Consider the following 15,589-nt stretch of genomic DNA (forward strand, 5'->3'; position numbering starts at 1 on the left):
CGACAAACCCAGTGGGAAATGAAAGTGGCCTAAGCCGTAAGACTCTGAGTACACTAAGTCCACTTAGCATCCCATCCTAGCACAGTACATCCTTTCCTCACCTTTGTGACTTTAAGGGGCTGAGCCCCACCATCCCTGCCCAGAGTCACAAAAGGCCTTCTACCACAAGTCACCAGCCCAACAGAAAGCTCAAAGTTCAAACAGCATCTACTGAGTGTACATCGCTTTGGCATCATCATAGGTAGTCTAAGAACCAAGTAGATCCGTTCCGTCAAGATGTCTATACTGAGGAACGGTACAGTGCTAGGAGCCTAGTAATGACGATGGTTTAAGGGCAACTTCCAAAGTACCATCAATGTAACTGACTCGTTTTTTCAAGGAGGTAATGGAAATTAGCTGTATCAACATAATGTTGTTCTCACATGTCAGTTCGCTTAAAAAAAAATGCTCTTGGTTACCTCGCTTAGCAATAGCTTCATTTCTGAACGACTGCACCTCCCGCCCCAGTTTGTTAAGTTCTTTGTGTGGAGTCTGCGCACAGTGACCTTCTCCTTTGTGAGAGACCAGCAGTCACTATCAAAGAATGGCAAATGTTTAGAGCTTCTCAAGCATTTGCATGTCTTAATCTTCTCCTTCTCAGCCTTGAGTGGAGGAGATAACCCAGGAAACCGCCTGTTTGAAATCATATTGAGCTCACTGGCTTCCATCAGAGATTCGTTGGTGGTCTCGAGCCTTACAGTGTCGATTCAATCCTCAAAGAGCCCGAACTGTGTACAAGAGCTGAACGAGACATACAAAGAGCTTCGCATTGTTTTGAGTGTCTGAGATCAAATTGCCTGTGTCTTTGATAGCGTATTTGATTTATCTTGATTTATCTCTGCAATTTAGAATTGCTTTGCAAATAAAACCTAGTTAACTCGTGTTATAAATGACCTTTGTTCCAGTACTGGCCAGATGTGTTGGTGTACTGTCTGGGGACCCATATGTATGGGTCAGGGTACACAAAGACTCAGAATCACAAGTTCAAGGACAGCCTGGCCAAAAGAACATAGCAGAACCCCTATTCCCCTCAAAAAATCAACTGGGAAAAAGGTTCTAGACCTCTCTGTCCACTCATGGAAAAACAGACAATAAGACTCTAAAAGAGAGATTGAGAAATAGCTCTGTGATATGGTCCTTCCGTACAGTACCCTAAGTCCTGGGTTGGTTTCAGGCACCATAAAACAAAACTAAAGTTATCTTTAATGCTGATAACTTAACGTTTCATTAATGTACCAGTACCACAACTTATTTTTTTTGTGGTTGTGCGCTCATGTTACCATATCAAAGAACTACGTGAGTACCTAGTCCTTAAGAGTATAAAGTTGAATCATGAAAATCACGAAGAGCCACCTTTTTACGTTTAAAAGTAAACTGCGCCGCATGTCAAAACCCACTTTGAGTTGTGGGTTTTGCTGATCACCGTCGTTAAGAATGCTAATTTTAACAGATATCAACTTTAGGATGAGAAGCAGAAGTTCTGCAACGCCCTAGAATTCCAAACATCTATTACTGGAAACGCTTGAACTCTATTTCCTGGTCAATTAAAAGGCTTCTTGATGACCATTTAATCTTGAGAGTCGATACCGCTTTTCCTCCGAAGAACCAAACACTAGTTTAGAAAGGAAATTCATTTTGAACTTCAGACATATTTATTCAGGGCGTCAAATGATGAAATTATAACAATGCAATTTAAAGATCATTAAGGCCAATTAATGTCTTTTTCTTAAGATTCCAAAAACAGGCCACTGATCACTATAACAAAGAATCAGTCTTTTGATGGGTTTAGCAGACCAGTTGGTTTTTATAAACAGAGAAGTGCTGTTAAGAGAGAGAGAGAGAGAGAGAGAGAGAGAGAGAGAGAGAGAGGGAGGGAGGGAGAGAGAGAGAGAGAGAACACAAAACCCAAAAAACAAAAGCCAAGAGCAATGACCAGTCATTTGTAAATTGTATTTCCTGAAGAGAAAGAGAGACCACTGGCCAGCAGTTTCTTTCAGGTTATTTTTCATAGGAAATAGAGCCGTGAGTGAGGCCGCAGTTACCACATTGATTGAAACTGGCTCCTTCAAGTGAACTTGGATGACTTTCATTCTCACGTGGTTGAAGGATAATCCCATGGTTTTTGCTCTGAACCCTAGCAGGCATGGCTCATTTGGAGCCTGGTGTGGGAGCCTAGTCCACGTTATAACCTCCTGTAATTTCTATTTAGCGATCCCACTGGAAAGCATGTTACTATTTCACTCACTAAATGGAGGCTCCATTTGAGCTGGAACATTTTTTGTTCCGTCCTCCTGGGTCCTCTGGGAAGGCATTCAGTAAATGTTTCCCTAAACTAATTTTTGTTTTGTTACAATAATAAAAATAAGGAAGCTCGTTTCATATTCTTATAGTCTCTGTCACTTTCTTTTTCATATTAAAGCTGAAAGGAAAGCTACAATAAAAATTTCAGGTGTTATTAAGAGCCATTAGAAGGATCTGCAAGAAAGTAATGGAGTAGTGAATCAGAAAGAGTCAATGAAAAATATTACCTTAAAGAATACGGCCACGAGAAAGGAAAAAAAATGATGGCAAAATCACAATTCTCTTTGAACAGTCTGAAATATTCGTAATTACTTGGAATGGCCTGATTCATTCCAAACCTAACAGACATGTGGAGACCCATTTGAGGAAAGCCCATAGTGGGGCATATAATTTGGTTGAAGAAAGGGCTTGGTGGAGAATTCCAAATGTTTCTAAGCGAACACGGTGGAGTTCTGTGATCATTCCAGCCCCAAAGCTTTGCCGCACGTTCAGTAACTGGATGGAAGGCAGAACTGAGAGGGGTCTAGGAGCTATTGTGGTAAGCAGGAAGAATGAAGATTTGCTAACAACACGGTGTGGGCGATTCAGAGGCCACGAGACTCCGCGTGGGAAGCGTATTCAAGAGCTGCGTGCTCTGGAGAGTGGGTGGCGACGAAATGGAGAGACCGTTTCTGCACAGAGCATGTCCACGGAAGGTCATACCTAAATGCCAGCCATAGCCCGAAGGATCCAGAAGCAAAGAGAGGACTCGGGGCTAGCCAGGAGGCTGTCTCAAGTTGGTTATGGGATCACTGGGATAAAAAGTAGACGGTGGAAAAGTAGGGTTGGGGTGGGGCGATAATACCGAGGATTGAAGAGGGAGCTCCTGGGAAACGGCAGGTTGAAAATGAAGAACTGGAGAGACACAGCAGAGGACCCCGGAGTGCTGATTCGCCTTGGGCAGCTCGCTCCCCATTTTCCAGGTCGCAGCGGACCAGGAGACCGTCCTCACAGTCCAGCAAACTCAGGAAACAGAGCTGCTAAGCAAAGAAACAGTTTGCCCTGCTCCTTCTAAAGGATGCTTGCTATCGGCAGTTACAGAAGAAAAAAACAGCAAGTGCCCCCATCAAATTAACCACTTGAATTGCCTTAAATGTCAGGGTAGCACTGATTAAGTGCACATGCGAGGGAGGGAAAAAATGCGTTTCAGAAGAAGGGGTATGCGAGGGGCGCCGGCTCTTTCCAGAGTTCAAGACATTTAGCTCCTTAACGCATGGAAATTACCCTCTGAAAGCAAAAGTCTTTGTAAAAAAATGAATAAACTATTCAATTCATTTGATGAAGTTCCCACTGTAAGAATCTCTCCCAATTTGTTCCTATGCATTAAAGGGGTAAAAAAAAAAAAGTAATAACATGGTTTTGGGGGGGCGGGGCGGTAAGGAAAAGAAAGGCGATTTATTTGCACAAGAGGTACATGCTACGGGCAAAAAGTTTTCCCCTATGGAAAACTGAAGAAACTGTCAAAGCCAATTTTTAACAGGCTTCTATAGTGTTATTTAAGCTTGAGTTTAATTTTTATTTTGTATTCATGTGTGTGTTTCTTGGGGGTGGGGGACAGGAATCCTATAAAGTGTTTGATATTGAATGCCCAGAGCAGAGTGTGTCTCACTTGTTGGTGTGACAGACTATGTTAATAGAAGAGTCTTGGGACTGTCCATTTCTCCTCGAAAGTGGGATTCCGGCTTGCAAAGCTATCCTCAGCTAAGAAGGGTAACGAGCGCGCGAGCGAGGTGTCAGTCTGCGGCTGCTCGCGCTGACGTCATGCCAACCTTTTCTCTTTGCAGAAAGGCCAGTGAGAGTTGAATTCTGAGCGCTGAAGTTCTAAGAGGCCGGACCGATGCGCACAGAGAAGGAATGAAGGAAGTATGGATGTGAAGGAACGCAGGCCTTACTGCTCCTTGACCAAGAGCAGACGGGAAAAAGAACGGCGCTATACAAACTCGTCCGCGGACAATGAGGAGTGTAGGGTCCCCACGCAGAAGTCTTACAGTTCCAGTGAAACCTTGAAAGCTTTCGATCATGATTCTTCACGGCTGCTTTACGGAAACAGAGTAAAAGATCTGGTCCACAGAGAAGCCGACGAGTATCCTAGACAAGGTAGGTACCGGCTCGAGTAGAACAAGGTATCCGTGCGCACGTGTTCTTAACTTAAAGAGTCCCGGGTTTCAGGCCCTAGAGAAATATACCATTTTCCTGGTCCTGGCTGCTGGCTCTGGTTTTGAGATAGCCAACAGGTCACAGAGTATAAGTGGGAGGTAGAAAGCCACCCAGGAGACACGGGCTCACCCACCTGGGTAGTGACACACATGAAGAGTTCCTCAGCTCCACACGATACATATGTGAGGTTGATCGTTTCGCACATGATCAAAGTTTCAAGTTTCTCTTAGTTGAATGAACACTCACAAACACTGCTTTTAGAGTTAGAACTGGTAAAAGGAAAGCAGGTATTGAGAGGAGAAAAAAACCTCATAAAAACCTCCTAAGATTAGGGTTAGGAGTCTCAATATTCTTACATTTCATCCAGTCCAGCCTTCCACTGGTGTCTTCTTATGCAAGAGTGAGCCACAGAAGGTTTCCCTTTTCTTTCTCCCATGCAATCTCATACCTTAACACAGTCTATTTTCCCATAACATAATGGCTTGGTCATTTGCATATATTTCTCGAACATTCCTACACTCCCTTTTTGTCTCCCTGTCTTGCCAGTGAGGCAGTGGCTCCTGTAACTTTGGTTTGCCGTCCTAGAACGACTTTTCACACGTTAAGACAATAGAGTATCCTAGGTGAAGCATACAACTAGTTCTATGGTTTTTTTTGTCCAGCATTGAGATGTGGCCAGGATTTCCCCAGTGAAAATCAGACCCTCTTACATGTGCATGTCAAAGTCCTTCGGATGAGTGCCCCCTTGGCTAATTTAATTGGGGAAAACTAGAAAAAAAAGGAATGTTAGTAATAAAGGATATGTGTGTATGTTTCCTGGCAGAGTCACTAAGGACACTAGGGTGGGAAAATCCGAGGATCTTTAAAGAGTGACAGTACAGGATATCTGTTACCCATGATTCTAAAACTTTCCCATGATTCCTTCACCCTCCGCACTACCGGAGAAGCCATCCTGCAAAAAAACGAGAGGGTGTTCATTTGTCCAAATCAGTTCATATTCTAAAATAAATTCACTTGATTTCTTCAAGAGTAATCCCCCCCCCATCCAAAGCATGCTCCACTAAATACTGTGTGAAACTTCATGGAGAGGGAAAAGATAGTTTCGGATTCTTAACTGATTTTGAGGGAGGTGCACGACACATATGGCTGGGTATTCTTGGTAAGTCAGGGAACATTCACCAGATACTAGAAAGCTGAACCTAAGCTTTCCTCTCACAGTGTCTACACAGCTGGAAGACATTATCAATACACACTTACACCACTTTTTAAAAGTAGACAGTGCTTGCCATCTGAAATCTACGTGAAGTCTTGCTTTATACATATGCATATACATATACATCATATATATGTACATAATACACATATGCATATACATCATATACATATATATCATGTACATATACATCATAAACATATATATATCATACACATATATACATAATGTACATATGCATATACATTGTATACATATACATATACATCATAAACATATACATCATAAACATATACATCATAAACATATACATATATACCATATACATATGTTAAAAATACCTATTTGGTGCCATGTTGTGGGAAGAGCGGTAGGGCAGCCTTACATTGTTGAGCACCATTAGGAGACAAGTCTGCTGCACATGTGGCACGAAGCATCCGTGAGGCCTATCCCCACCCCAGGCAAGCATTTAGTTTTGGCAGAGCGGAGGATGCTTAAAACGGGTTAAAAATAGCTCACTTGAATTTTCACCTCCTAGGCAGTGCTAATCCAGCGCAGGCTGTTGTTGACGGCACTGGCAACACCATCTGTGGAAAGTGCAGAACCAGAGTTCTTAGGGGACCAAGAAATACCATTACTCAGCCCCTCGAAAGCTGGGGAGCTAGTGAAAGAGAGAGAGCCAGCCGGCATGGAGGCCTCTCATCTGGATCCTGGTGGAGGGATGGCGAGGAGCAGGTTGTGAGCAGAAGAGATCGGAAAAGCCAGAGAGCAGTGCTCAGACATAGTAGGACTCACTGCGCAGACCCTGAGTCCAAATTCATTAAAGACATCAATGGGCGGGACAGATGCTTCTCTCTAATGTGTGCCTGGGTGTACCGTGCCCGAGAGTAGTAAATGTGCCGTGGGTGGTCACCTGATGGAGACCCCACACAGGAGAAGCACACAGCTAGCTCTTCCCCAGCCGAGACTTGCCTGGAGTCGGGGGACCTTTGAACCTCCAGCCTCTAGTGTTTATACCCAGAGCTCTGTGCAGGTGCAAAATAAATAAATAAACAAACAAACACCACTTGCTTTATCACAGTAGCTTTTCCTCAGTTTCCCATGAAAATGTGGTTTGGATAGAGAGAAGTGAGCCCATCCAAGCCATATATAGGAAATAAATAAAAATGATTTTCTGATGTAGATGAAGATCAGCACTAGGAAAACCTTGTGAACACACACTCTCATTCTCCCTCTCTCTCATTCTCTCTGTCTCTCTCTCATTCTCTCTGTCTCTGTCTCTGTTTCTCTGTCTTTCGCTCTCTCTCTCTGTCTCTCTCTCGCTCTCTATTTCTCTGTTCATCTCTCTCTCTCTCTCTCTGTGTGTGTGTGTGTGTGTGTGTGTGTGTGTGTGTGTGTTGTGTACCTGTGAAAGCCATTGACATCCAGTCAAGTGCATGTTCCACGGGTGCTGGAGTCTGCACTTAGGCCCAAATGCTTTCACATCAAGTGAGCCGCGTCCCTGGCCCAGACTTGTCTTCCTCATGACAGCAGGGTCGGTAGGTGTAGCAGAGAAGCAAATAAGCGAGGCTGCTACCAAATTATGTTCTTCTTGAGCAAGCACAATAGGAAATCCTCCCGGGCTTTCTTTTGCTTTGTGCCTGACAAATGTCAGTTTTTCCTTACTGACTATTATGCTGTGGGATTAATTATTTAATTGACAAAATGTGCTCCCTGCCACCGCTCCTGACACTATACACACAATAAAAATGAAAGATTAACAATATTAACAGTAGCCAGAGATCCTTGAAACAGTTCCAAAGTATCATGCTAATTTAGCTCATCTGCAGAGTCTTAAAACAGGGCGTTCCTTGGACCCCATGTCCCTCTACCTTAAGTGACGCTGGGAAATGCCATGTCACCTGCAGGAAGGGATAAGGAGAGACCTTGTTGATGCAATTACGTGGGGACCTCAAGCGGAGCAATCTAGGGCTTTTATTTTTATCAACAGATTTTTTTTTCTGGCCTGTCATCACTTCTGATTTTAATCAGATTTTTTTATGGCTTCACTGACTGGCAGGTGACTCCCGTTAATTACATGTTATATTTAGATCCTGTAAAGCTGGGATGATTTCAGTGTCACAGTCATGGGCAAGTGGACTGGATCTTACACAGATATCTCTCTCTCTCTCTCTCTCTCTCTCTCTCTCTCTCTCTCCTCCCCTCTCCCCTCCCCCTCCCACTTTCCCTCCCTCAATCCCTCTGTCTCTCAATCTCTCCCTCTCTCTCCCTCTCTGCCTTCCTCCCTCCCTCTGCCTCTCCCCCTCTCTCTTTCCCTCCCTCCTTCTGTCTCTCCTCTCCATCTCTCTCCTCCTCTCTCTATCTCCTTCCCTCTCTCTGTTTCTCCCTGTCTCCCTTGCTCTCTGTCTCCCTTCCTCACTCCTCTTTCCTTCCTCCCTTCTGTCCTTCTGTCTCTCCCTCTCTCCATCCCTCTCCCTCTGCCTCCCTCCCCCTCTCTTCCTTTCTCCCTCATCTATTTCCATCTCTCTCCCTCCCTGCTTTTCCCTCTCTCTTGAGTTTTTGGGTATTTGGGGGGGAGGCATGGGGGTGGAGGAGGGTGTTGCAACAGAAAGGATTTGTCTTCCTGTGGCTCTTCTGTCTGTAAGTGTGAGGGCTTTGGCGTGACAGTGACACACGGTCTGCATTCTTAGATACTATTTTCTTTTTTTCCTCTTTGAAGAGAATTTATCTCATCGGGTCAGAGACACATTTCTCGAAAAACAGCTTTCTCCCATCAGCCCACAGTCTTAAAGAAGGAATAAAATAAAGTGTTTTTTTCCATGCTAAAGCTGTCTGTGCTGTGTGCATATATGTGCGTTTGTGCCTCTGGTATTCCTGACCAGACCGGAACAGACACCAACTGCAACATGGAATATTGGTTCTAGGGTTGAAATTTGAAAGGCGCTTTCTCTGAGATTAAGAAAACTTTTGTTCTCTGACCCATCAGATTTCCCCTCCACCCTTGCCCAGAAACGGTCCAAAGTATTGAATGTAGTCCTCTGCACGAGTGTTGTAAACATTTCTAGAACGGCCACAGAGAGGACGGTGACTAGCATCGGCACCCTATCTGTGCTGATGTATCACTGAAGTCACAGCCGGAACTCCGTTTGTAAAGGAGGGGAAAGGGGCAGGCAGGTGGAAGACAGGTTCTGAGTGGGTGCTAAGCGTGACTCACCTCAGGTCATCCCAGCTGTGTGGCTCCATCCTCAGAAATGCTTCCCTTTGGGACTGGCTTTCTCTTCATTCTTACCATACTACGGTTCCCAGCACCCCTGCTCCCACAAGCGCGCAGCATTACCTCAGCCATGGTTAGTCCAGGTTCAGTTCCCGTGTGCTTTGGGGAGTTCTGCTGCTGAGAGGTGAGAAGGAAGAGGGAAAAAGAGAAAGGAACCCTGTGTGGACTCCAGGCTAAGTCTCCCTCTGCAGTGGCAAGGCTAACTAGGATTAGCATGGTAGTAAGCTATAGATACCTAGCCCACCCACCTTTTATGTGTAATTCTGCCCCTCCTCAAACAAGGAGCAAAAGAACACTCCAAGAGCAGCTGGGCTCCCTGTAAATGTGTGCCCAGGATTCTAACATTATAGTGGTTTGAACGATTCCCTCTTCCACCCACCACCAGCTGACTGTACAGAGTGATGGCCACTGATCCACAGTGCCAATGGGGTGGAGAAACTTTTAGGGTCCTTAAGGACCAGGTGAAGGTAGGGACGCTTTGTTTATGTGTGCCATATGAGAGTTCGGAATCGGCAAAGACCAGAAAGAATGCTGATATAGTTTTGGGGTTCCAGACAGAGGCTGGTCTGCCTCTGAAGTCAAACCTACACAAACAAATGTCTGCCCTCAGGGATAGCTGCTTCCTTGTCCCCTCAGGGAGAAGGGGACCCTAAGCTGGTTTCCTTCTCCACTCTTGGTAGTCTAGGGATGCCAGTATGGAGAGCTGCTTCAGAGAACACAGGTCCTGTTCTTAGCACATAGTAGGACTTCCTATGGTTTCTCACAGGACCCCAAGAAAACAGCATGCCTAATGGTACCTAGCAAGCAGTGAGCAGGGTAGAAGGCAAAGAACAGAAGACTTCGAGGAAAAAGAACAGTGGAGATTAAAGAGGGTTATCTGAGCTAAAGTAGAAAACTGTGGGGCTGAGCGGTGGCTCATCGTGGAGAGCCTGTTCTGTGCTTGCAGTGGGTTTGATATTTATTCCCAGCACCCACATGGTGTGGCTTACAACCGCAGTTAACTCCACCTCCAGGGGATCCCACACTTCGGGCTTCCCTGGGCACCTGAACCTACATGTAGCAATCCAACACACAGACTCACACATACACATGTACACATATACACATACATACTTAACTATATGTAATAAACACCTACAGAAACCTGTAACAGTAGAATTAGAACCCTTGAACACAATGGCAGTCAAGTACTAGAGGGGAAATACACATAAACATAATCTACAGCCCAAACAGAACTAGCCTAGGGATATGGCTCAGTAGAACTTATGCTTTGGCTCTGAATTTAATTCTTAATACCAACATTAAAATATAAACAGGTAGGATAAAATAAATAATTTGTTGAAGAGTGTAGTTTTGGTTCAAATCTAAACTAATGATTTTAAATGACAAAGTAAATGAATACCCAAAACAGAAAACAAAATTCAGATAGATGTACACACACGCCAGATATACCACACACACACACACACACACACACACACACACACACACACATATACACATATCACATAACACACACACACCACACAGACACACACACACCAGATACACCACACACACACACGTACACACACATACACACACACAACACACACAACACATATCACACACACACCACACAGACACATACACATACCAGACACACCACACATACATATACCACACAACACACACACACATACCACCCAACACACACAAAACAGACACACACATGCCAAACATCACACACAGACACATATACACACCAGGCATAACACACACACACATATACCATACTCACCACACATAAACACACATACCAAGTATGCACATCATACATACATACATACCACACACATACACACACACATGCCAGCCACACACACATGTCACATACCACACACAGACACATACACCAGACACGCCACACACACATTACATAAGAATCACACATGGCACACATACAGGATGTGTGTGGACTACACACAAGGACACCCAGCAAAAAAGAAAATCCTTCAGCTTTAAAGATACGTTATTATTTTCTAGGAAGACAAAAACAATTTGGTTTTCTTCTTATTTACAAAACTAAGATTGTATGAATTTCTAATGTGCCAAGTAGAAATCACAGAAGAATGAAATAATGCTTTATGAAATAAATGACAACCCCAGGGTCCTGTATAAAAGGTTGATAATGTAAAAAAGAAGGATGGCTTTCCTTGCTCCTCACTAAGTTGTCACCATGGCTATTCTAACCAATGCCTGGCCAAGCAGAGAAGAGCGTGCACACATATTATCTGTTGTGAGAGCTTATGTAAAGACGCGGGAATTTAGGACACAGTGAACGTGGACAGCTATGCTTAGCTTTGACGAAGAGGTAGATAATGTTGGAGACATGTGGGCAGATAGTATATCACCTGATACGGATATAGAAAGTTAAAAAAAAACACCTCTAGCTCAGTTTCTTGAAGTTCTGGCACTTTGAGTCCACAGAACAGACAGTGAAGCAGACCACCAGGAGAGAAAGCTCATCAGTGTGCATCGGCACGCCAGCATGGGATTCACACGGAGGTTGAAGAGCCATAGAGGTCTGTAGTATGTTCTAGGCATCAGAGCAGAGGGAGCACAGTGCAGCCTTGTGCACTCTGGAGAAGGGCTATCCCGTGGTGACTGCTTCATGGAAGAGGACTAAGGGGAGAGTGGCTGCTTTTTACCAGCGATTCAGGACAACAGATGGTCTCTGGGGTCCCAAAGGGCTAGGCTTCACTTTGCTTCTTGATATAACAACCAAAGCAATAAGTGCAGAAAAAAAAAGACATTTAATTGATACACACACTAGGAAGAATATGGGTGAACCAAGTCCTTCTTTGGGAACTGACATGAGCTTTAGTTTTAAAAGAAGAAAGAATTAGGAGAGAACCAGGAAGGACGCTTGAAGACATAGTGCTGGTCTAGCTGTGGTCTGCTTGGTCACTGACTTTGTTCCAGCTCTGCAAGGTTCCAATGAAGCTCTTTGCTTGAGTGTGACATCCCATTTCCCAGGAGACTAATCGTACTGCCTTGTCATCGCAGATGATTGCCCTCATTTGGTAAGGGGAGCTCTCCCTCTAGGCCTGGTGTTCCTGGACTCCTCCACCGTGGTGTTAGGGCAGTGACTGTTACTGGATCTCCCTCTGGCAGCTTGTTCTTTATCTGGTCTTTGTGATGATGTCCATTAAAAGAATTCAGATGACAAAGAGTGTAGCGTAGAAGGTAGTGTTTGTAACATGGACGTACAAAGCACTCTTAAACGTCAAGAGTGGCCAGTAGCCAAGAAGGTCATCGAGGAAGAAGGTGCTCTCATGGGGTGAGTGTGGCCAAAGCCAAGGGGACCTTGCTGACCAGGGGTGTGGGGAGCAGGGAACAGTCTCTTGAGGTGAGTGGGCGACAGCCAAGGGTAGCATTCTGTTGACTTACATTTTTGGGCAGACTTCATGCTATTTCTTAAATTGTTAAACAGACAGCTTTCTGGGAAGGCATTTTCCTGGCCAGGTGATTAACAGGCACACGGTTTAAATCTTAACGGAGAGGGCCAAGGTCCTTATTCATTCTTTGTCACAGTCTCTTGCTAGGTGGTATCTTCTATTCTTCATGACCCAAGGCTAAAGATACAATTCAGACCTTAGTTTTAAAAGTCTCTTTATCAACGTCTTTCATTTCTTGTTCCTGGTTTAGCAAAGAACTATCTATCCATTTTAACGGAAGAGTCCATCCTCCCAGACCTTCAAAGTCATTTCTGCCTAGTGTAGGTGTTTTCAGGGGAACTAGGCTCAGACATTATAAAACCCATGGCAGTCGGGGAGGCCTGGGGTACTCTTTCTTATCTCTGTGCCTTCAGCCATTGAGGGAAGGAGATAGGCTAGGACTTGTTAACTCCTAGGGAGACAATCCTTGAGCGATTAACATGACTATGTGGAGAGATAAGCAGGTGCCCAAAGTAAAGGCTACACAAAATGAAGATGAGATGGCAGGCGTCCATCCTGTCCCCAGGCGTCCATCTTGTCTTGAGTTACATTATTGGCCCAACTCAAGAGTAAATGCTGTCTTAGAAACACAGTTTCTAGCCATATATCCTAACCCATTCCACCATTTTCTCAAACGCCAAAGGGCCCTATCCAGGATAGCACATCCCGAATCTCGGCACACACATTAGTGGAAAGTGGTGTCTCAACGCTCTCTGGAGGCTGAAGTGAGAGGAACACTATGCTGTTAATGCTAACATGGGCTGCGTGTCATTCTTCTGTCAGGGAAAATGATACACATTCAGAGCAGGTAAGGACTGAGAGACTGTGTCAACACTGTGGGCCTTAGTATCCGAGAAGAGACAGCAGATTGAGGGACCAGGAAGGGACAAGAGGATATCGAAAACTCACACGGTGGTTGGAGGCAATGAGGAAGATGGGGACCAGATCCCAGGAAGGCAAGGCTGGAACTAAAGGTGTTGGATAATCTCCGTGAACTCCAAGGGATGTGGGAAAGAAAGCAAGTGCAGAAAGCCAAGGAGTTCCAAAATCACATCTCATGTGAAGGGAAGGAGGGAACTCCTTAAGAAACAGAGCTTTCTCCGAGCGAAATAATTGCTATCTTGCATTCATGTAATAATGAAAAACATGGATTTGAATATGAATGCCGGGAGAGGAAGGTGATCGTTAAAGAGATGAGAAAACACAATAGACCTACCTAATTAGCAGGGGAAAGGGGAAGGAACGGCAATCTGGCCAAATTAGCAAAAACAGCTCCCAGGAAAAGGAGGAAACAGAGAGAATCATGAATAGTCATAAAGCAAGATGGAAGGAGTCACGTCTGTGGTACGCATTGTATGAAATATAAATGTTGAGAACTTTGACATAAGCAGCTCACCCGGTTCATAAGCGTTCTTGGTATTCATAAGGAACACGCTTAAAATGCTTTCTAAAAAGCTTGAAAAATAAAGAGACTCCAGGAAAATGCAGGCAATAAGCAAAATAAGGGTGGCTTTATTAATATCTATAAAGATAGAAGTTATTATTAAAAATTTTAATAGGAAAGGGGGGCGGGGGAGCCTGTGTGAGGCGCAGAATTTCAAACACAACCGCACAACAAGAGATGCAGTGTGGAGAGGAGGCACATGCTCTTTTACTGAGTCCATTAAAGGGGGTGCTGGCTAAAGTTTCATATTAGAAAAAAGAAACGCCATTCAAACACACGGAGAATGCTACATTTCAGATTAGCTTCTTCAGAATCAGCCAGAGCTAAAGTAAAACATAAGAGAGGCAGCTGATATGGGTAACCCTTGAACTCAGGAAGCTGAGGCAGGCAGACCATGAGTCTGTGTGCAGTATGGACTACAAAGCCCAGAGGGAGACCTCCCTCTTTAGCTACATTTATGTGTATGTACAGAAGTTACAATGCTGAGTAGTCAGTGCTGAGTAGTTACAGTGCTGAGTAGTTACGGTGCTGAGTAGTTACAGTGCTGAGTAGTTACGGTGCTGAGTAGTTACGGTGCTGAATAGTTACAGTGCTGAGTAGTTACAGTGCTGAGTGGTTACAGTGCTGAGTAGTTACAGTGCTGAGTAGTTACAGTGCTGAGTAGTTACAATGCTGAGTAGTTACAATGCTGAGTAGTTATAGTACTGAGTAGTTACAGTGCTGAGTGGTTACAGTGCTGAGTAGTTACAGTGCTGAGTAGTTACAGTGCTGAGTAGTTACAATGCTGAGTAGTTACACTGCTGAGTAGTTACAGTACTGAGTAGTTACAGTGCTGAGTAGTTACAGTGCTTAGTAGTTACAGTGCTGAGTAGTTACAGTGCTGAGTGTTTACAGTGCTGAGTAGTTACAATGCTGAGTAGTTACAGTGCTGAGTAGTTACAGTGCTGAGTAGTTACAGTGCTGAGTGTTTACAGTGCTGAGTAGTTACAGTGCTGAGTGTTTACAGTGCTGAGTAGTTACAGTGCTGAGTGTTTACAGTGCTGAGTAGTTATAGTGCTGAGTAGTTACAGTACTGAGTAGTTACAGTGCTGAGTAGTTACAGTGCTGAGTGTTTACAGTGCTGAGTGTTTACAGTGCTGAGTAGTTATAGTGCTGAATAGTTACAGTGCTGAGTAGTTACAGTGCTGAGTGGTTACAGTGCTGAGTAGTTTCAGTGCTGAGTAGTTACAGTGCTGAGTAGTTACAATGCTGAGTAGTTACAATGCTGAGTAGTTATAGTACTGAGTAGTTACAGTGCTGAGTGTTTACAGTGCTGAGTAGTTACAGTGCTGAGTAGTTACAGTGCTGAGTAGTTACAGTGCTGAGTAGTTATGGTGCTGAATAGTTACAGTGCTGAGTAGTTACAGTGCTGAGTGGTTACAGTGCTGAGTAGTTACAGTGCTGAGTAGTTACAGTGCTGAGTAGTTACAATGCTGAGTAGTTACAGTGCTGAGTAGTTACAGTACTGAGTAGTTACAGTGCTGAGTAGTTACAGTGCTTAGTAGTTACAGTGCTTAGTAGTTACAGTGCTGAGTGTTTACAGTGCTGAGTAGTTACAATGCTGAGTAGTTACAGTGCTGAGTAGTTACAGTGCTGAGTAGTTA

The 15,589-nt window shown here is 44.3% G+C and overlaps 1 protein-coding gene across 16 annotated transcripts in view; it reads left to right on the forward strand.

The window, feature by feature from the left end:
• The window catches only part of Tenm3 (teneurin transmembrane protein 3), a 2,726,621-nt gene that overhangs the window by 2,271,862 nt on the left and 439,170 nt on the right, over positions 1–15,589 (forward strand). For 15 of the 16 annotated variants that reach the window (XM_063275416.1, XM_039094506.2, XM_039094513.2 and 12 more), the window contains one exon: positions 4,164–4,476. In XM_063275416.1, coding sequence (XP_063131486.1) covers positions 4,245–4,476 — 232 coding nt within the window. In that variant the 5' untranslated portion in view covers positions 4,164–4,244. Of the gene's footprint in view, positions 1–4,163; positions 4,477–15,589 lie in introns of those variants that run through there. The other variant, NM_001169133.2, reaches the window with a different exon arrangement.

Source organism: Rattus norvegicus, chromosome 16 (assembly GCF_036323735.1).
Source record: "Rattus norvegicus strain BN/NHsdMcwi chromosome 16, GRCr8, whole genome shotgun sequence".
NCBI classification, from domain to species: Eukaryota; Metazoa; Chordata; class Mammalia; order Rodentia; family Muridae; genus Rattus; species Rattus norvegicus.